Raw genomic sequence first — 21,512 nt, 5'->3', positions numbered from 1 at the left:
AGGAATAAAAAAAGGAAATAATTCTATTAAGCTCATTCAGGACATCTTTCTTCTGGTTTGTAAATCCAGTGCCCTGAAAGCACTTGCCAGAGAAGTTCTCCTGCCTTCCCTTGAGGAAAGTGAGATTCAAACCCATTGATTGGAGATGATGTGATGCCTTATAACTCCATCCAGGGGTGAAGCTCTGTGGTACCACCAGTATAACATTGATTTAGGTTCATTTGTTGGATCTGGGGTTTCCAACTTCACCTGAGTTACTGTAAGAAATAGGAGGAAAAGCTGTACTGGGAGAAGAAGGATGATGTGAGACAAACTTGGAATCAGTTTTTTGTTCATTTGGGGAAAAGCTTTATTTCTTCTCCCTCTCAAAAGAATTCTTGCTGGGAATGGAAGGCTGTGAAGAAAGCTCAAAGAGATCAGGCTAGCAGCCTGCCTTGTGCAGTTTCAGGAGCAGGAAGGCAGGATTTGGGATGCAGGGATTTGGTGTTCCACGACAAGGCATGCCAGCCAGGCCGAACACTTTCCAGCCTTCCTGCTGACACACAGACTCAGCGAGGGGCTCTAATGTTCTCAGCAGCTCCATCTAGAAACCTTCAAGAAGTGGATCTGACAATTCCAGCCCTAATTTCCCCTAGGATTTGTTTCTCAAAGAATGCTTGTATATACGCACTCAGGAGTTGCTGCTTTAAGTTCTGGCTTTTGTTCTCTTGGAGAAGTAATCAGCAAGTAATGAATGGATGTGAAATCCTTTCCTGCACAGAAAAGTCTTTATATCCTGGAAATACCTCATCAGTAACTGCGGAGTAACTTCCAATAGAAAGAATATCCACCATGTAGTAATTTGTAAGTAGCAGGATAGCAAAGCATTTGGGCAATGAGAGATTTCCTGTTCAACTGGTTCATAGAAGTATGGAGGGAACACAAACAGCGCTTAAAACTCAGCATGAGGAGGAAAATGCCAGTGCAACTGTTAACTTAAGTTCAGTGTATCAGGGGAGAGAGAGATACTCTATCAAGTGCAGAGCTTCTGTGGAAGTGGTCTGATACATTGTTAGAAGGATTACTTAACAAGAAATTAGTTGTCTCTTGCAGAAGGCGGCTTTAAAACAGACATCAAAAAGCCCTGAAGAGACAGATCTTCCAGATTTTCTTTCCTAAAGCTAATTCCCTACGTAGTGATGCTACAGTAGGTATGGCACAAAGCACACTAGCAGCATTTATTTATCAGGCATAGATGTGCACTTTTTCCTTTATTTAGCCTTTTTATACCAAGTAACTTTGTGCATTGGAGCCATCTCCTGCAGTATTCACTGCAAAAACACCTTATTTAAAATAAATTGTAGCATAGTAATTATTGCAATGAATTCCTTTGATCCCTGAGCTCACGTTGAAATGAGATTTTACTGACTTTGCATGGAACTGCCAGAAGGCAGTCAACACACTGGCAGCTTTTCTCCCCTCTCTAATTTCTGCAGAAGTGCCCAAACTGTCATGACAAGACAGGTGTATGAAATTTTCTCCTGAAAACTAAACTCTAAGGGGCTCAGAGGAATGAGAAAAACAGTGAAAAAAATACAACTGTGTACACTTCCTGTCTATTTTAAGACTGCAGAAATGCAAAAATGCTTGCAACAGCTGCTTCCTAAGCATTCATGGTGTTCACTCACTGTGCTCTGTGCTGCAGCACATGCCCGTTTTCTGAATTTCCCGTTTTCTCTCCCTTTCACCTCTACATATAAGTCTCTGATGCATCATTGTCACTGTACTTAATAGGTACAGCAATATTCTGAGAGCAGACTTATTTTTCTGGATAAGCTTACTGATGTTTGCTGATTTATTTTACATTCTGGCTGGTAAATCCTCAAAGAAAACCATTCAATTTGCTTATCATTCAGTTTAACCTTTGCTTTTCTTGTCAAAGAAGTTCTGTTTTTCAAATCCTCATTAAATGAAAACAGACCAAAAAAGAAAAATGAGATGACTCCAGGTATGACACACCAAGATTTACTTTAGTACAAGGCAGAAACTTCTGTTAGAACAGGAGAGACACCAACTCAGGCAAAGGGAAATGTTAGTCATTGCAAAAGCTAGTAATGCTTAAAGTTTAAACTAGTTTCCCTCAGTTTCCTAAAATAGGCTTTTAAGGTTTTTTTTATCTTGTACTATCAAATTGTGTTAGTTACATAACTAAAACATGCAAATAAAGTGCAACAAACTAGTCTTAGCCAGTACCTGATTAAACAACTTTTAATATTTCTATTGACAAACATTGTAAGCATAACCAGAGTGAAATGTATTTACTTGAAGTCTGTGCAGTGACAGACCTGGGTCACTGAACTATCAGTGTAAAGAGAATTACTGGCATTCTAATTTCATTTTCAGTTGAGACGGAGGCTGCTGAAGTGATCACGAATGTGTTCCAGTAGTGCCAAATTCTAATCAAAACTCAGATTGTGCGTTAGTAGCCAAGGCCGAGGCAAACAATTATCCTGTACCATACACAGAAAGCAACTAGTATTGAATGGACAAAAACTTTGGTCAACAAACTAGTTTTACTTCTTTAATAATATTTTGCTAATAACTCAAGAGGCACGACAGTACCAGTAAGCATATGAACTTTAAAATGCACAATGGCCACAGACAGTTGACTTGGATACAGTATTGGTGCTTGGTAGCAGACCTACAGACGGCTTTTCGATTCTTCCACTCTTAAATGACTGTGTATTTCCTCCTGACCTAGTCATGCACTGGAGAGGAATTCCACAGCAGTCTCCTTCTCTTCAGTTAACTCCTTAGCAGTAAGTTCCATCTTCTCACGAGAAAAATCATTAATAGGAAGACCCTCAACAAACTTCCAGGTCTTGTCCTGATTGAAAACAAACAAACATAAAGCCCTCCATGTAAGAACAGGCTTCATTCAGTCTGCATGAAAGAAACTTTATGGTATAAAAACACAACTTATGGCCCTAAGAACCACATCAGGCAGAAGTTAATTTTATTTCAGACAAACAATGCAACCAGCATCAGCTAGTCATGTCAGATTGTATTTGTCTAACCACCGGCACTTAACTGACAATCAAGTTAACTTGGTTAATAAGAGTCCTCTCTGTGAAAGGGAGACTGCTAAACCCCCACATCCCAGCAATTGCAGTCCCACACTGCTGTTAATAGGCTCACATGACAGTTTAACAGGTTGTGCAGAAGATATATGGATTTAAATACAGCCTAGTTACCTTGATCACAACAGGGAATGAATACAGCAGGTCTTCAGGAACACCATAAGAATTGCCATCAGAAATTACTCCCATTGAAACAAACTCCCCCTGAAAGCAGAAAGGCAGAGATAAACACATTTTTCACTGCTGGAAGCAGGCAAAATTTCCATGATTTATGATATCCTTTATCTCCTATGACACAATTTACTCCAGAAAAAGACAGATTCTTTCCTCTGAACACACATACACTCGAGGTCAGCGAGGTGGGCACAGAATGAAAGCATGAGGCAAACATGCACTTTAATAGCCACATCTTACCGCTGGAGTGCCAAACCAGATGTCCCTCACATGATCACAGATAGCTTTGGCAGCTGACATGGCACTGGACAGCTTCCTGGCCTTAATAACAGCTGCTCCACGTTGCTGAACAGTCTGCAATTAAGAAAAAAACCCAACCATAACTAAATTGTAAAGCAGAAAAACCATGGCTTGGTCTACATGCTGTTAGTAAATGCCATCAAGAAAGACTATTGTATGTAATTATTTAATTTTATCAGTGAAGATACAGTTCTTTCACTAAACAAACATGGCATACAATCCAGAAATACTATCGAGAAGAGTTGTGCCAACACAAACGTAACAATGTTTCAGAGGCTCATTCCTTAACTTCACAGCTAGCTGACTACTCATACCAACCAGATGCCTCAAGCTTTTCCCACCCAGGAGACTTTGTGCATGTCAGCAGTAGCAGATGTCTCAAGCAACACACTGTCAATTAAGGTCTTCTGCTGAATACCAATGTGAAACACTTGCTGGTCTCAATCCCACAATACTTAATGCGTACAATTTATTTAATTCCTGAAGATAGTTGAACCTACCTCACTATACTCAAGTTAATAGTTTTTAATTTAATAGTTTTGCTAAAGCTTTAATCATCTAGGGCTTTAGTAACCCATTTCCCTTCATATTCCACTTAGCCTGTGCTCTTGATCAATTAATACCATTATTTTGTTTTACTAACTTACATTATTATTTATTACTACTCTACTTTGCAGGCATTTCCTAGATTTTTCAGATTCCTTTTCAGATATGGTTCTGATGATGCCACATATTTAGACTTTGTGTATGTGTGTGTGCGCTCATGCATGAGAAGGGAAAGATTTGCTGGCCTTTCCTGGTGGGTAGGGAGCAGCAAATGGATCAATCCCACTTCATCTACAAAACTGCCCCAAAAAGTCACCATAGTGAAATGGCAATGGTGCTCCGTGTCACACAAGTTTCACATAAGCTGTGATCAAAACTCTTTGCTGAATCATTTTAGCATTTCAGTTAGATTCTTCTAACAGAAGTTACATAGACTTTCCTGCCTTGAATTTTCAAGGCAAATAACTGATAGCAACAAGGTATCTGAAGATGGTTTATTCTAGTGAGAGAAAAGAGCTGCTTCACTACATCAGTTACATTGTTTACAATTTCAGATGAGGTAAGGAGAAAGCACAATCACAGAATGACTATTAAAAAAAAAAGAAAAAAGGTATCTTACCACAATAAAGTCTCCCTTCAGCCAGCTGTCATCTTTTATAGCTTCATAGACTCCAACTTCCTTTCCTTTCACATTTACCTTCGCATGGTTAACATCAGGATATTGAGTGGAGGAGTGGTTGCCCCAGATGATGACATTCTTCACATCATTAGCAGTCACACCAAGTTTCAGAGCAATCTAATTGGAAATGAAAGATGTCCATTGCATTGATTTAACTTCTCAATTCACAGGTTTCTTTGAAAACATTGCTCTGTAATTAGCATAGATAACACAATAAGCCATTTTTTACCTGAGATTTGGCTCTGTTGTGATCCAAACGAGTCAAGCAGCTGAAGTTTTCCTTTGGTATGGATGGGGCTGACTTTGATGCAATTAGGCAGTTGGTATTTGCTGGATTCCCAACAACCACAACCTAAAAATGAAAAAAGGAAATATGAAGTAGGTATTTCTGCAAATACCTCCCTTCAGTGAAATACACTGTTTGGCCTTCAAAGAAGCCATCTAGAAGTTAAGTTTTCTAATCTCTTGGTTGCCTTCAACAAGATTGTCTTTTAATTGTGTCGTTTGTAGTCACCCAATCTTCTATAACTGCACATAAAAATATTTTCCAGGTAGGTATTCTCTTTAACTTGACATCCAATGTGAAAGGGAACAAGACTTCCAGGGAGATCTGTACACTGACCTACAGCCTGGCTTCAAACCTCATGCTACCAGATATAGGGAGATAGACGCAAGCACACTTTTAACCAACTACTTTGAAACGCTTTCTGGACTGGCTGCCACTGCTTTATATAATTGCTTTATAATTAAGAAAGCCAGAACATTTACTTATCTCAATGTTCATAGGCAGTTAGAAGTAAAACACTGCCTCAACTTAAATCAATTTATTACTATGCAAAACTGATTTTTACTTAACTTCATTTGTGCCTCGAATGACTTATGTCAGACTCCATATACTCTAAATCACACAAGCTGATTTGCAAACCTCCCTTTGTATTTCCCCTTTTGAAAGTGAGTTCAGTAAATTTTCCACTACTCCACAATAGTTATATTGATAGTTTTTATTCCAGCTGGATAAAGAAGCAAACACATCTCTAGAAGCCGTAGGAAGTTCATCAGCAGACATTAAAAAGTCAGTTACAAAGCACAGTCGGAGTCTGGGTCTGAGATTAAGAGCAGTGGGAGAGCAGCCACATGATCCCATTAACTGTGCTGAAGGAATCTGAGAGAGAACAATTAAAATCTTCTAATGCTCCAAGTAAGATGCAAACAACCTAAATAAAGCCGATTTTTGTGCAACTGTAATTCCATATTGATATTGAAGTTAAGGGTCATTATGTTAAAGGACACAGATGGATATGAAGTAGGCAGCTGCATTTAGTTAATTCAGTTCTCCTAGAGAAGAGTGATAACAAGCAAAGGACTGCTTATTTTTTTTAAACATGGTTTCATGGGGTTGCTTTTCAAATTGGTGGTAAACAGAGTATGTGTGGAATACAGCAATACAATGTAGGACTCACCTTTTTCACCAAACAAATTAATGACTAAATCATCCACCAATTTAACATTCTGTTTCTTATCTACCCTTGACTGTGGTCTATTTTCCAGGGCATAAGGAAAGGAATGCCCACACTGAACAGGCTCCTGCTTGTGCAATATTCTTCTACAATGTATCCAGATCTCTACATAGCAAAGAATTAATGTTTTAAATTCAGTTCCTATATTCACCTTGACAGTCTTTTTGGCATACTTGTCCAAGGCTGCGCCCTGAGACTTGAAAATTTTTACATTTGCTTTGAGTAAATCCTTCCTCTCCATGCCCTCTCTCCTTGGCATGGAGCCAACCAGAATTGCTACATCAAGGTCTTTGAATGCAACTTCCTCCTTGTCTGTTGGAATGACCTCTAAAAAAAAGGAAACGGGGAAAAGAATTCAGCAAGATAAACACTCATGGCACAGTGCTAACAGGAATATTCTTTTGTGCATAAATAGTATATAATCTAATCTGACAATACCACCACCTTCCCCTTCCAAAAATACAAGTAATAGTCATTTGGCTCTACTTCCACAGACTACATACATCCCAGTAAATGGGTTTTACATACAAATATTTATCTAAAGTGGAAAACACAGGAGAAATCTATGTAAAAGATACATTTCATTTGCCTCTAAAAACATGTATATAAGTACATATGCTTTTCTTTACTTTTACAATAAAATTTCAGTGGCAAAGACCAACACAAGTGAAGTTTTGCTGCCCCTTTCCATTTCAAAGCAGAGAAGGTTTGATTTGTACAAGAGCTGGTACCTACATCCTTCTTTTGTCATGTGTTATAGTACTTACACTAACTCCTACTTGCTCCCTTTCTTCTGCTTGTTTAAACTACCAGAACTCAGCTTGTTTACATGGCTTGAGGAGTGCATTTTCATTTTGTATCTTTATACAGAAGATATTTCTAAGACTAAATTATTTTTTTTAATTTAGCAATAAATATTATATACATAATACAGCAATGATATATTACATATATTTCATGGCTGGGCCAGAATACAATGCACATATGCACTAGTATCTCACAATTTCTTGTCCAGGCTTAAAGCCCAGGATTAGATGATATAAACCCAGGTATCTCCATTGCCAGTTCTGTCCACAAAACCTATTTGATGTTATTCTTCCTAGCTTACAGGCTAAGTTAAATTGATTATATTCCACAAAACCAAGGAAGGATCATCTAAGATTTTCTTCGGCCTAACTTCCTGCCAGCTACAGGGACTCATAAATGCAAGAATTGTACTGCAGCATCTTGGAGGTATAAGAAAAAATTGTTTTGGCACCTCTGAGCAGCGGCAGAGCACAGTCCTGCAGCTCCATCACCACACCTTCCAGTACCGTCATCATAGGAGTGATGTCCAGCAGCACAAGAATAAGAGGCTGGAAAGAAAGAAAAGGTTTAGTGCAAGCTGGGCACAATGTGTCTTGAAAATGAATTTGTCTTGTACTTGGCTGTTACCTCGTGCAAGATTTAAAACCCATTTGCAGAAAACAACTTCAGCACAACCAACAAGAGCAGAACTCCCATTTTCCCCACTTAAAGAAGAAATTACTTGCATATTGGTAAACCATTCCAAGTGTCTATGAGGAAACCAGTCCCAGGCACTGCAGTTCTGACATTCATTCATTCCTGTGCCAGCAGGAGCAGGGAGGTCATCCTTCCCCTGTACTCCGCACTGGTGAGGCCACAACTTGAGTGCTGTGTCCAGTTCTGGTCCCTCAGTTTGGGAAGGACATTGAGACACTTGAGTGTGTCCAGAGGAGGGCAACGAGGCTGGTGAGGGGCTGGGAACACAAACCCTGTGAAGAACGACTGAGGGAGCTGGGGGTGTTTAGCCTGGAGAAAAGGAGACTCAGGGGTGACCTTATCCCTCTCTACAGCTCCCTGAAAGGTGGCTGTAGTCAGGTGGGGTTGGTCTCTTTCTCCAGGCAGCACTGACAGAACCAGAGGACACAGTCTCAAGCTGTGTCAGGGGAAATATAGGCTGGATATTAGGAAAAAGTTTTTTACAGAAAGAGTGATAAAGTCCTGGAATGGTCTGCCCAGGGAGGTGGTGGAGTCACCATCCCTGGATGTGTTTAAAAAAGACTGGATGTGGCACTGGGTGCCATGGGTTGGACTTGATGATCTTGAAGGTCTTTTCCAACCTGTGAATTCTGTGGATTCAGTGCAAGAGTTACCTGGTCTTTGCCGAAGACATCGCCCTTGGCAATGCTGTAGAGGAGAGAGTAAGCAATCTGCCCAGCTGCTCCAGTCACCAGCACTCTGACAGGTTCACCCTGCAAGGAAATGACACAGCCTTACCCACAGCTCCACAGCTCAGCCTCACACCAGTTAAAATTAAGTTACTGCAGCAATAACGTTCTGATTATTTAACGTGGATGAAAGCGTGTGCTTAAAGGTGGATCAGCCCCAGCTCCTGGGATCACACTTCTGGTTCTGCAAGAACCACCAGCTATTTCTCTGCTTGGTTTTACAGAATCAGACCACAATTGCAAAAAGATCCTTAAGAATTGCTCCTGGAAAACTTGCAAAATGCTGGGAATAGTGATATATTTGAAAAATTTTGCATTCCTTTTAACAACACTGCCTTGTTAACATAAGACAATTCAACATAAACCCCAACCATTCATACTTGAAATTTACTACAGAAGTTTCACGAGCTGTGACACTTGATTGGTTTTCAGATTCTTTCCATTTCAAGGGCTGTTCCCACTAAGCATTTTGAATGCTTATTTGCAACCAAAGACTTATTGAATGCCAGAAACCAAAGAATCTAGGGGACTTAAAATTACTGCCTCACTAAACTGTTAGGCAGTAAATTTAACTAATCCACAGACAAAAGCTACATTATGTACAAATACAGACACTATCCATAATACAACTGTCTTTTGTCAAACTGACCCAAAACTCCAAAAGATTGGGAGAAGACTGCCAAAATGCTACTATATTGCAAATAAGAGGGGAATAAGGGTTTGCCCTGTAGCAAAATGACACTTTGTTAAGCAGAACCAGGACTGGGAGAAATCCAGAAGTTATTTAATATTGAAAATTAAAGGCTGCAAGGGTTTGGGTTGGAGAAGAGTCTGGAGAGCTTCTTCAGCCTGGAGAAGAGAAGGTACCAGGGTGGCTTTTCAATACTCAAAGGGGACTTACAAAAAAGATTAGGACAAACCTTTTAGTAGGGCCTGTTATGAAACGACAAGAGGCAATACTTTAAACCAAAAGAGGACATACCAAGATAAGAAATAAATACTTTACAATAAAGGTGGTGAAACACTGGCATAGATTGTCCAGATAAGTGGTGGTTGCCCCACCCCTGGAAACATTCAAGGTCAAATTGCACAGGTCTCTGAAAAACCTGGTCTTGTTGAAGATGTCCCTGCCAAATGCAGGGAGGTAGATCAATGACCTTTAAAAGTTTGTTCAAACCCAGAGCATTCTATGATTTGATTGAAAAGGGCCACGTCGCAAAGGACATTAATAACCCAGTATTTCGTAAATCTGTTATTTGTATTTCCCTTTTTCTCTAGAGGCAATAGGGCTGGGGCAGATTGTGCTAGGACAGGAACAAGCATCCTGATCAGCCTGCTGAAATGCCAAGCCCACTTCTCCAGAAAATTAAAAGATGAGCACTTGACATGCAGACCAGGCATAACTGAATGTAAAAGAAGTGATTTAATTGTATTCTGGGTTACATTATGAAGAGTGTAAGCTGCAGAGCAAAGACATGCCTTGCACTCAGTGCTGGTGATATAGCAGATGGAATTCTGAGTCCAGTTCTGGAAACCCGAGTTCTGTATGGTTCTGTGGTCTGTAAGATGAGGCTGAGGGAAAGGCAGTCAGGACAGAGTCCGGAAAGGTAGAGGATAAGGGAGACCTAACAGCAAACCACCACACCTTCACAGAGTGTTAGAAAAATTACACTGCCCCCAACACCTCTCAGTAGTGGCAGAACAGGGTGCAACAGCTACAAATTAAGAGAAAAACTCTTGATTATGTGGTACTGTTGCAGCAGAACAGGATACCCAGAGGGTCTGTATAACCTTCACCCCCAGCAGTTTTCAAGGCCCAGAACAAAACACCTATGACATGATCTATCAGTGGCAAAAGTCTCGCTGTCAGGCTGGACTGGACAACTTCCAGACATGGAGCAAGAAGGAAGGCAGACTCTATGACCTCTACAGATCCTTTCCAACTAGCATTCCTGTCACTGATATTTATAGGAAAACCATGTGGGGCTTCCAGTGTATTCTCTCTGCAGAATTCACCGGTCAAGCACAGCTGCATCACACTACTGTTAGATAATTAAAAAAATTAGGCTACCTACCCCATTTTATCACATACGAGATAAAATCAGGGCATAAATTATGAAGGTAAACTACTGAACTCGCAGATTTAGACCTGGCCTTCATTATGGGAATGATTCTTTAAATATCTCATTACCCAGTTGCCCATTACACGGTGTTGGAAGTGCATTATTCTCTTTTGAACTCGTCCTACTATGAGTCACACCCCTCTTCAATAGTTTTGAAACTCCACTATGAGGGGAAGGAGAGCAGACAAGCAATTCTTAGTGGTTTAAATCTCAAAACTAGTTCTGGTACTCTATTCTTGAGCATAACATCTGAATGATGATGAGCAACATGGATTAAGATGTGTATCAAATTTTAAAGCCAACTTTTCAGCATGTTTCTAAGAAGAATCCACATTTTATTTATATAAATGGAACAATGAACACTCTTTTAAGGCAGCTAACCACACTAGTTAATAAAATAAATACTGAAAAGTTACAGTGCTGCAAAACCTTGGCCTGGCAAAATCCCCATCATATAAAAAGTGATCCTGTGCTAAGCTATTCCAGAACTCACACAGATAGCAGTAAAACATGTTTTCTTTATATTTATAGGGTATCTGAAATCAATTGTGAATTGATTTCTGAATTTCCAGTAAATAGAAGAAAGATTTTAAGGCTCTTTCTTCTAAAGCAGTGTCACAAAAGGGGGAAAGGAAAAGAGATTTTTTTTTCCATTCTATGAACTTTATAAGCCAGTCTGATTGAAACATAAAAAATGGCAACCTATCCACTAGCATTATGGTGAGTATTCAGCCTAACAACAGGAGAGGGAAGGAGGAGAAGATGGAAAGGTAAGAACAGGACTATTTATTATTTTTTTACTGAGACTTAGCATTTAGCCTCTAAAAAAAACCCCAAACCTTCAGTCATGACTCAGCTCCACCTTCTCAAAATAATTATGTTTACCTACTACCATCCTTCCTGTTGTCCCCCATTTGGGGCTGGAGGAGGAAAACACACAAGCTAAAATAAGGTGAGGAGTGCTTCCTACTTGTCTTTCCTTTCCAAACCTTCAGTACCTTGGATTCAGTGCATTCCCCAGACCCTTTTACCCCTGTACCAATTGTGAGAATTTAGCATCAGAGAAACTTCCATGCTCTCTCTTAAATCCAGAAGCTGGACTAACAAACCAAAAACTTTGGATTTTGTTGTGCTGCTTACAAAATGTGGATAATTCTCACAAAAAAACCCTTACATCTCATATTAAAATTAGTCCCACTGAGTGTCTGAGGCTACTTTTAGAGAAATGAGAAGCTCCCCAACAGAAGTTGTAGGTTCCAGACATTCATGTCCAGACGCTTTAACCCGTGACTTGGCTCCTGCAGGACTTTCATGCTGTGGTAACTGCAGGGGTGACCTTTACTCACTCTCAGGTATAAAGGAACTAGAGGACAAATTAAACAACAACTTGCTGAACTATTTTGCTCCAAAGCCTTCCCCACTTCACAATCAACCGATGTATAGTTAAAAAGCTTTAGGAAAATAAAAGAGCAGCAAAAGTAATGATAAAAAGGATGAGAAAAAAGCCCCCAGCAGCTGACCATTGCATCCCCAGGTACCCTTCTTCATCTAATCCAGCAAATGTAGGATCTCTCCCCCTCCTAAACTATCACAGATCAAAGCAAAGCCTCCAATATCAAGTGAGGAAGTTGAGGTCTTAGCACCCACCCCACACACTTTGGTTTGAGAACTCAGTGCTTCAGTTATTTCTGTGATTACAGCTGATATCAGCAGAACTAAAACATTAGTGCCATACCTGCAAACAGCACTGCACTGCAAAACTGATTCAGGAGGTTACAAAGGTAAGTAAAAGATAACTCACAACCTATCAAATGTTGTGACAGGAATATCCTGGCTACACAAGTGATTGATAGACTTTGCATTGCTAATTGCAGTTATGAGAGATCTCCATAAAGATTATTGCTGATAAGCTCATCTATAAAATACTACCAGCTTAACATCATTCCTGAATATTGAACATTGTTCCAGCCAACTAAGCTATCCCATCTTGCTTTACAATAATTACTCAATCATTAAAATAAATTTTTATCTCTTCCAAAGTCTAGAGTCTGCCTAAGGAACTTTCCCTTTGCTCTCCCTTCTTTAAAGCGGAGATGTGGTGACAATAAACATGTTTGGAAATGTAGCAGAGAGTCTCAGCAAGGCAGCCGTGCACTCGAAGAACACCACCAGCGCTGTGGTTCAGAGACCAAAGCAATTCCAAAGGCATTTCTTCCTTAAGGAACGACCTTGACACAGGTGCCCTGTAAAACTTTTTCCATTTCATTGAGCTAAGGGTGGCTGCACTGATAGATGATTTTATTTCAAGAAATTTAAAGCCTCTGCCCAACACCACATGCATAATCTGAAAGCAAAGGCAAGCTAAAAACAGTGACATTCTGAAAGGTCTGGACATCAAAGTCCTTTGTGAGACCAGATCATCCATGTCAGCTCATCCATGTCTCAATGCTTCGAGAGTTCAAATACAAACTAGAGCTTGCTGTCATGTTGTCACTCCTGCAAATCCCCATTTTAAATAGAAGGAGTGGAAAAGAAGCATAAAGTTCACAGATTTTGGTATTTTTTTAGGGTACAGCTGAAATAAGCCACATTTCAGAGCATGCAAACATCCTTTCTATAGCAAAATACTGAAAGTGAAGGTTTGAGTAACAGGGTATTGAGTCTAGAAAAACACGGAGATGTTTTCATGCCTAGAAAGGAAAGCAAGGTCTCTGTGCAGGTTTATATATCTATGTACACATGCTGCAGAAAAGCAAAGCACTGCAGTTCACCTCTGTAACCTCAGAGCAGAACTAGGACTCCTTGACAATCTAGAGAGTCTGAACAAACAGCTGGATTTCCGACAGCAAGCAGGGATGAACCAATAAAGACATTTCACAAGCACTTTCCCTTGAGCTAACACAGAACCGCACCAAAACATTTCACGCCTCACGAACAAGGCGCTGACAGCCCCCATCTCCCGCAGGCAATGTCAGCAGCCGCGGCGCCGGGACAAGGCGCGATCAGCCCTGGAGTGCCAGCCCGGGCCAGGGAGGCTCGCTGCGTTCCGCCGGGGGCACATCCCGCCCTCCCCCGCACGCCCCCGGGGACAGGCAGAGGCAGAGCCGCCGCCAGGCCGGCACCGACCCCACGTCCCCGCCTGGAAGGTCACCCCGGCGCGGCTCGGCGGGGGCTGCAGCGAGCCTTGGGGCGCCACCGTGCCCGGCTTCTCTGGGTGCCACGACCACCTCCAGGTCACCCCTGCCCCTCATCCCCGGGCCCTGCCGGGAGCAGCGCGGCCGGGCGGGGAGGGCGACGCCATTTCAGGGTCACCTCCGCCTGCCAGAATTCCCTGCCCCGAGCCGAAGGAACCCGAGGGGCACGGTACTGCCGCGGGCCCGGTACCGACCATGTCTGCGGGAGCGGCGGATGCACTTGCTGCTCGAGGTCACCTCTGCGGCGCGACTGCGGCCGTGGCAGCGCTGCGCCGAGGTGCCGTGGTGGGGCGGGGCGTGCGGCCGCGCGCAGCCGCCTGGGGACTGTAGTCGTGGTCGCCGCCAGCCAGCGCCGCTCGGCTGCCGAAGAGAACTACAACTCCCATCGTACCTCGGGCGAGGCGCGCCGCGCCCCCGCACGCCATTGGCGGTTGCCTCTCTCCACCTCGCCCCATTCATTGAAGCGCCGCGCGGCGCCGCAGGGCTTGGGCCGTTAGGGGGCGACGCGCGGCTGCCTTCGCGGCGCGTGCGCGCGGTTGGGAGGGGTGGGGGCTGCGGCAAGCGCGGGCTTCTCGGGCCGCGCATGCGCATTCGGCAGCGGGGATGCAGGGGCGGGGGGCGGCTGTGGTGGCGCATGCGCAGGGGGTGGCGCGCGTGGTTGCTGCGGTGACGCGCGGGACAGGCCCCGGTGCCGGCGGCGCCGCTCCCGCGCCCGCCCCGCGAACTCGGAGCGCTCGGTGGGTGCGAGTGCGCGGCCCGCCCCTGCCCGGCGGGGCACCCCCCCGGGGCATCCCAGAGCCGCGAGCCCGGGATGGGCAGAGCGTTCCCCTTGCGTTTCTCGCGCGTTTCCCTGCCGCCCGGCCTCCTCTGGGGAGCTGCCGGCGCGTTCCCGGCGCTCCACACTTCATGAAATTTTGCCATCCTGTTGCTCGGTCCTTTCCTTTTTATTTTCAGGGAAGGCTGAGAGCTCACCTGTGCTATTCCGCTGGTAGAACTGCGTGGCTAAACTAGCGATCACTTGTACAAAAATAAAACTGCTCGTTTACTTGTGTTTCGAATTGTTGAGTGAAGTAAATTCCTTTGGTCTGGCTGTAAGGGAGGCTGGTACCGGTAGAAATACATTAGCAGAACAGAGCTTTGTAAACTGTTGTTAGGGTGTAAAAGAAGGTCTTGGATAGCACAGCTGATTTTTCCCTCAGATCATGACAGGATTCCCTGTTAGTTAAGTGTTCTGTGAAGGTCTCACTGGTCCCGGTATGTTTCTGCAGGATTAGTTTGAAGTCTTACTCTAGTCCTTATAGTAAGCATGGATACTGAGGCAATTTCTTCGGTCCTGCGACAGAAAAGGGAAGCTGCTCCTTTAGGGCAGGGGGTGCAAAATGCAAGGTGTGATGCAAAGTGTTCCCGTTCCATCGGGTGGTGCTGCCAGTCGTGCTCATGCCACAGCTCGGAAGGTGCCGTGGCTGGAAGGAGCCTTGTGGCCCTGGCAGCTCCTGCAGCGGGGCCAGCGGCGGTGCGGGGGTGCGATCCTGCCGGCTTTGTTGAGGTTCTCCAGCTGCACTGATTTATATCGGTTAATGACGGCCCGTTTTTAATATGAATGAAGCCTGGGCCCAAGCTCCTTTCTGTGGATAAGTTTGAAAGCTGAATAGCTGCAAGCAGAGCTGAGGGCTGGCTTGCTGGGAAGCGTGGGGAAGCTTGGTCAGGAGGAGGGAGCTTGTTTAACACAGTCAAAGTTTCCCAGAGTGTCCTAAGATGCTTTACCCTGGTGACTCTTAACCTTTTCTGCACCCAGACGTTGTACAGACTTAATTAACACTATTTAAGATTGTTTAAGATTTAAATATACACAAAACCTGATGTGGACCCACATAAGGTAATTTCCACTGACCTTAATTGGTTCAGTTTAATTGATTTCTTATCAATTTTCAGCTAAATCAATGTTAGCAGGCTGTAAACTGATTTGTCTGTGTCAGCCTAGCAGATTGTATTGATTTAATGGATTTCAGTTGAGAGCTTTACTTGAAACTTTCAAACTTTCTTCTGTAGGTAAGACTCTTCTTATTCTTGTTCCTTTTTTGCCCAAGCTTGTGCTCCTGGAATTATTTGCTCTTGGAGATAACAACAAATCTTGTTACTTTGTGTTGAAAGTGATTTGTTTTGATGCAAAGCCACGTGTAAATGCTTTTGGTTGTCAGAAGGATGTTTATCAGTTTATCTTCAATCCCAGTATGATTAATCCAAGTTGGACTCAGTTGTTGACTGTGCTGATTTAACTAAAGATACTGTAAAATGTTGCCTTTCATGAATGTGGTGTAGTTTTTAAAGTCAGCAAGAGTTCTAGTATTTCCTTCTTAAATTTTGTGTCTACTTGCCAAGCTTTGTTTTCCAAGCAAAATTTAAATGTAATTTTAAAAAATATTCTTTAATGCTCCCCAATGTTTCATTAGTATGAGTCTTTTGTGTAGCACTGTAAGCCAAAAAGCTGCATAAATAGAAACATTATGTGCAAATGAAGTAATGGAAATTTAGTGTGCATATGAATTGGGCTCTTGGCTAACTCTCAAATACACTTTGCAATTTTTGCACTGAAAAGATACTGAATTACATGGAAATCAGTAATTAAACAACACACTGAAATACTAAGATGTTTTAATCTCCATCTTCAGGGGATTAAGTATTATTTTTCAAGGCAACTAGTAGTTTTGAAGGGTAGTCTGCCAGAATGATCTCTTAATTTTTAAAAAATATTTTAAAATGAATTATTCTCTGTTAACAGCTGGCTGTCTTCTTTAACTGTATTTTGGATGGGATTGTCTTTTACTTCATTGCCATCTATAGAAACGGATGAATATTTTTAGGTAAGTTTTTACACTTAATTTTCAATAACTTGTAAAGTTCTCTTTTTATCATCCTCTCTGTGTCTAGTACAGGTTTTTGATCTTATGCATTTACTTACAATTGTTGTTACCAAGTCATGTCTCTTGTAGCTAAGTCTGTGTGATATAATTAACATTTAAAATGCAGAAGACTGTGTAAGAAAAACTAACTATATAGTGGCCAGGTTCAAACCTAGAAATGCTAGAATTGAAATAGTTTTGTAAATCTCTTCTGTGTTCTGGTCCAAGGGAATAATAGTAAGACATTTTTCAGAACTAAGGTAAAGCATTACAAAACAATACTGAAATAGAATTAAGAGGATCAAAAGTTATTTTGTGAAGTGTATGAGAAATCTATAATAGATTTTTTAAAAGATATAGATATGAACAAGAACTATTAAAATTGTAGTTTAGAAAATTAATACAGGGTTGGGTTTTTTTCATTCCTAGTGCTAATGTCCCAAACATAATTTTTCACCGTTCATTTCTGAACTTCAGTCATGTAGTACTGCATGGACATTGAATGTCATGAAGAAGCTAATCCATAAATTCCATTTATAATCCAGATTTTGTTTTTGCTGTGGTGAAAACTTTCTTTCTAAAAGAGAAATTTTATCTTCTATGGAAGTGGTTTAATTTTTTATTGCTTATTTTTAATTTCTTAACAGCTTAGTTGGTTTTTTAATTAAAGTTGGGTAACTATCATTAATTAATTTCTACAACCTTCAGCATGTTTTTAACAGGTAGCTAGGATGCAATAACACATCCTGTACTCAGGTGCCTGCTGCCTATAAAAAGACACAAATGATCTGTAGCTTGCATGTGATATATATTAGTAATCTTTATAAACTATTCATGAGTCAAATATTAATAAAAATTGTGAATAGAAAGTTATTTTTTATTTGTTTTCCCTAAGTAGGTCAATAGTACGAGCAGGTATTGCAGGTTTGGTGGGGGACACTGAGAGTTCAGGCCTCCTCTGATGTGGGTGCATGTCAGATCTGAGGTGGGTGCTCTGGTGCCCAAAGGATTCAGGGCTCCATCACTGACCAGAGGGGGTGGTGGCACAGTGGCTTCATAATGACTCCTCCAGAGCTGAGGGACCCTGGAAGATCTGTCCTCATCCACCACCCGAGCACCACTTCTGGAGGGTTTTCTTCTCACAGTTGTTACAGAGAAGGTCCAGGTTACAGAGAATCCCTGTTTAAAACCAAAGGCAAACAAAGCCAACCCACAAACCAAACAACCACATTGGACATAGCACAAAGACTTTGGCATATTGGCTGTAAATTCAGCAAAGTTGATCTCTGAATTACTGCAAAGTGAACAGAAGGGTTGTGTTCCTGGTGCATGAGTAGTGTTACTGGATTCTTCTACCTTAACACAAATCTGTCTTTCTCTTGGTTGAACAGAGACTTTATGACAGCACTGTGTGGGTTTTGTACTCACTAATGTCACTGTCTGGAGGAGAAGAGGCAGGTTGGTATTCTAGAGAGGAGATGACCTATGTAACAATTCAAGTTCTAGCGAAGCAAACCTTGTGCTCTTAAAGTTAATACATTGCAACATTAAAAACCCAACAAGAGCACCAGCACCCGTTTCCCCCACTAGATGTAAACTGATGAAAGATTAAGCTGATGTCCTTGAGAGTTTTTTAAATGAGGTTAGCATTTAGTCAAGTGAATCATTTTAGTTAAGGGAAGCAGATCCTACTGAAAATAAATGTTTGCTTTTTCTCTCGTAAGACTTTCTTTTGCATATGTTCATTATAACCTGATAATCAAGTAACACATTTTGAACAAGAAGCTAGCAACCATAATGATGACTTTCCCTTTTTTAGGTGCAGTGCAGATGGGTGAATCCATCTGCTTCCTTTATCCCTCCTTTCCGTGTCAGAATGGCTGATGAATGCTCTTCCTTGCCAAATCTCTTGCACAGTTACAAGAGTTTTACTCCTTAGGCTTAGTTCTATGAATTATGGTCACATAGTTTGCTTAAAATATTTCAGCTTGTTTTACAACATCCATGTGACTTTATTTCTGTATTTTTGCAGAACCAAATTCTTAATAGCCGCTACTATACAAACTAAATTTTTCTCCTTTCCCCCACCAAGAATTAAATAGTTTTTCAAAGAAAATATCCCAAGAAATACCGGTGGAAGAAGAATGATATCTTACGGTGTTGATTTTTTGAGTTTTTTGTTAATTGTATAAAGTATAATTCTTTATGGATAGAAAAGACTGATAATCTTTTATCTTAATGGCATTATTCATAAGGAAAACATAACTTTCAAACATGAATTTTATCAGTAATAACTGTAAGATGCAACTAAGCACTTTGTTTCCTGTATGGAGGTTTTCCTGCTGTTTAACAGATTCATTTTGGTATCTGGCCTGCTTTTGGAAACCTTATCCAAACCAATTTTTAGGCAGTAGCAGAGTCTATGGGTGGCTTTAGTAGCATACATGCTTATAATACTGGCCATATTCAGTGCCTACTGATACTTGAGTAAAGAAAGAAGAAATTGCCTTTATTCATTCTGCTCACATAAACACAAGTACTCTCTGCACATGCCTGTACTCATTCAGTTGCATACTGTAGGGCTAAATGATCCCATCTCTAAATAAAATTCCAGCTGATTTCAGCTGTGTGGACTCTATTGTCCATACCAATGCTACATAACTTGGAGTTTCCTGTTGCTCAAAACCAGGCATGCATACATTTTTTTGTTGTTTTTTTAGTTCAGTGCTGAGGAGGGTTATGTTGGAACCCATAAGAATGGTCCTCAGGCTCATGCTCAAAGAAAATGTTAGAAACTCTTGGGCCTGTCATGAAGTCGTTTAGAGTTGTTCGGTCAAGCTGGGATAGTGTTGAGGAATTGGTTAATTTGAACTCAGGGTAGTCATGTGCCCAAGTATGAATGAGAAGGGAGCAATGGCCACAGAAAAAAATTGGGCAATGGACCACTTATATCATGGCACAAATGGTGGAAAGGTGCTGCATCTTTGGATGAAGGAGGCTTCTCTATGAAGTAATCAAGCAACAGGAATCATGGTTGCAGTTTGTGTTTTTCTAGTTTCCTTTTAGAATGATACAGCTATGCCTTTTTGCTCAACTTGCCATCTACCCTTACCTGTAAAGAGTAGCCATGGTAAAGCACTAACACAGATATGGTGAAAAAATTGGACCTTAATTGGATAAAAGCCTTTTGAATGTTTTGAGTCCTATTGGAAAGGTGTTACTCTTGTCTATATAATAGAATGTGCTTTTGTTTCATGGCCTGTAATCCCATTTATTTAAAATAATGGGCCAGATACTGTTTTTGAAGTTGCTTACTGTCTGATACGGGAGAATATAAAGTATTGTTCTGAAATGGCCTTTTCCTGTTGTAGTTGCCTGACATACAGGGTCTGGCCTCGGTGTGTATTAGGCAAGGGAGCTAGAAATACACCACAGTTAAATTATGGGTTTGTATCTCCAGGTGGTGCGTGAATTCGTGGTTGAAGACTGAAGAAATTAATTTTGCTAAAGCAAGAAACAACAGGACATTAAGCTACTATGCCAGCTTTAGATGTACGCTTCAAAAATTTTCTGCTGCTCAGCATTATTCAGTAATCTTTAACTCAAATTGCAGGAAATATTTGAAATTCCATTCTAACAATATCCAACAGAGAATATTAAAGAAGCATTACATTTCAAATGCCTGAGGGAAAATGTTCTCTTGCAACACCGTGGGCATTTGGATCTCACTAGTATATGCAGTATTATAGTCTAGTATTATGCTTTACTTGGTCTAAAATGAAAGCCCAATTTTAATTCTATCTCCAAAAACTTGGCATACTGCAGTGAAAAATAATTTATTTGAATGTTGTTTTTTTAATACACTGCAACTAACTTTAAAGCTTCCTCATATAATACTCCCACTATGTCTTTTTGTAATCTGACCCTTTCATTAAGACTTCAAATATATTCCCAAAGACTTATCTCAGTGCTTTCGTTGCTTATTTACAAGTTAAAAGATTCCAAAGTTACCTAAGAAGTTTTTCTCATTCTATGCAATTTTTCTCTTAATAAGACAAAACTTTTGAATATCTTTGTAAATATATGAAACACCAAACAGAGGAACTAATACACTCTTAAGGAAGGTAATAAAGCTCAAAATAGGGTTTAATAATATATACACACAGTTCTGGGCTGGGTAATTTGGCAAACCCGTTAATGAACTTCCGTAAAAAAGTGCTGATTAAACCTTTGGGGTTTTATAATCTATGTATGCTGTATTTGATAAGAAAGCTATTTTGGAAGTGAATCCTCAGCTTATAAGGTTTGGGAGAAAGAATAAACGTATATCTAAAAGTTTATAAAATTACTGGCTTGATGGAATATTTAGATGGAATTTCTTACCATCTAAATATTTCAGTATTTCAGTGTTGCCAGAACAAGGACAAGTGCCATGTTTCTCTTGGAAAAATAAGATCTGTGGTCTTTAGAGAAATAGAATAGGGCTCTTCTCCACCTGCTGCTCACCTTTTTTCTGTTTGCACTTGACTGTCACAGAGTCGTGTCCAGGAGAATGCCAATACTGTGATGTTTCTTACCTTCATGGAGTTTCACAAGAGGCAGTTTCTTAGCAGGTCAGTTGCCTGTGTAATTGGACCACTTGTGACTCCCTGACATACTAGATTGGAGGGGAATGTCATTCAAGGACTTGAAACCTGCAGAGAGAATTCAGAACAGCAGCATACTGCAG

The 21,512-nt window shown here is 41.1% G+C and overlaps 2 protein-coding genes across 7 annotated transcripts in view; one reads left to right on the top strand and one right to left on the bottom strand.

Moving 5' to 3' along the window:
• Nucleotides 1-1,988: 1,988 nt before the first annotated feature.
• On the bottom strand, nucleotides 1,989-14,208 carry MDH1 (malate dehydrogenase 1). The gene is made up of 9 exons (XM_071424558.1): nucleotides 14,078-14,208; nucleotides 8,492-8,590; nucleotides 7,594-7,690; nucleotides 6,487-6,662; nucleotides 5,048-5,170; nucleotides 4,759-4,935; nucleotides 3,534-3,647; nucleotides 3,234-3,323; nucleotides 1,989-2,866 (listed from the first exon to the last, which is right to left on the bottom strand). The coding sequence occupies exons 1-9, from the start codon at nucleotides 14,078-14,080 to the stop codon at nucleotides 2,741-2,743; spliced, it is 1,005 nt and encodes a 334-aa protein (XP_071280659.1). The 5' UTR covers nucleotides 14,081-14,208; the 3' UTR covers nucleotides 1,989-2,740.
• A 292-nt stretch (nucleotides 14,209-14,500) lies between these two features.
• The window catches only part of WDPCP (WD repeat containing planar cell polarity effector), a 148,169-nt gene continuing 141,157 nt past the window's right edge, over nucleotides 14,501-21,512 (top strand). For all 6 annotated transcript variants that reach the window (XR_011678834.1, XM_071424525.1, XM_071424498.1 and 3 more), the window contains exons 1-2: nucleotides 14,501-14,620; nucleotides 16,663-16,744. The gene's annotated coding sequence lies outside the window, so the exon portion shown is untranslated. The remainder of the gene's footprint in view (nucleotides 14,621-16,662; nucleotides 16,745-21,512) is intronic.

Source organism: Agelaius tricolor, unplaced genomic scaffold (assembly GCF_023055355.1).
Source record: "Agelaius tricolor isolate 1412-34295 unplaced genomic scaffold, bAgeTri1.0.p SCAF_1, whole genome shotgun sequence".
Taxonomy (NCBI): Eukaryota; Metazoa; Chordata; class Aves; order Passeriformes; family Icteridae; genus Agelaius; species Agelaius tricolor.
Note: the sequence above shows the minus strand (reverse complement) of the source record. Positions and strands in the feature narration are given on the sequence as shown.

Excerpts from the sequence above, each read along its gene's own strand:
- MDH1 (XM_071424558.1), bottom strand. Across the intron at positions 5,171-6,486 it reads ATGCCAAAAAGACTGTCAAG|GTTGTGGTTGTTGGGAATCC; the intron begins GTGAATATAGGA and ends TTTCATTTTTAG. Across the intron at positions 2,867-3,233 it reads CATTCCCTGTTGTGATCAAG|GACAAGACCTGGAAGTTTGT; the intron begins GTAACTAGGCTG and ends GTTTTCAATCAG.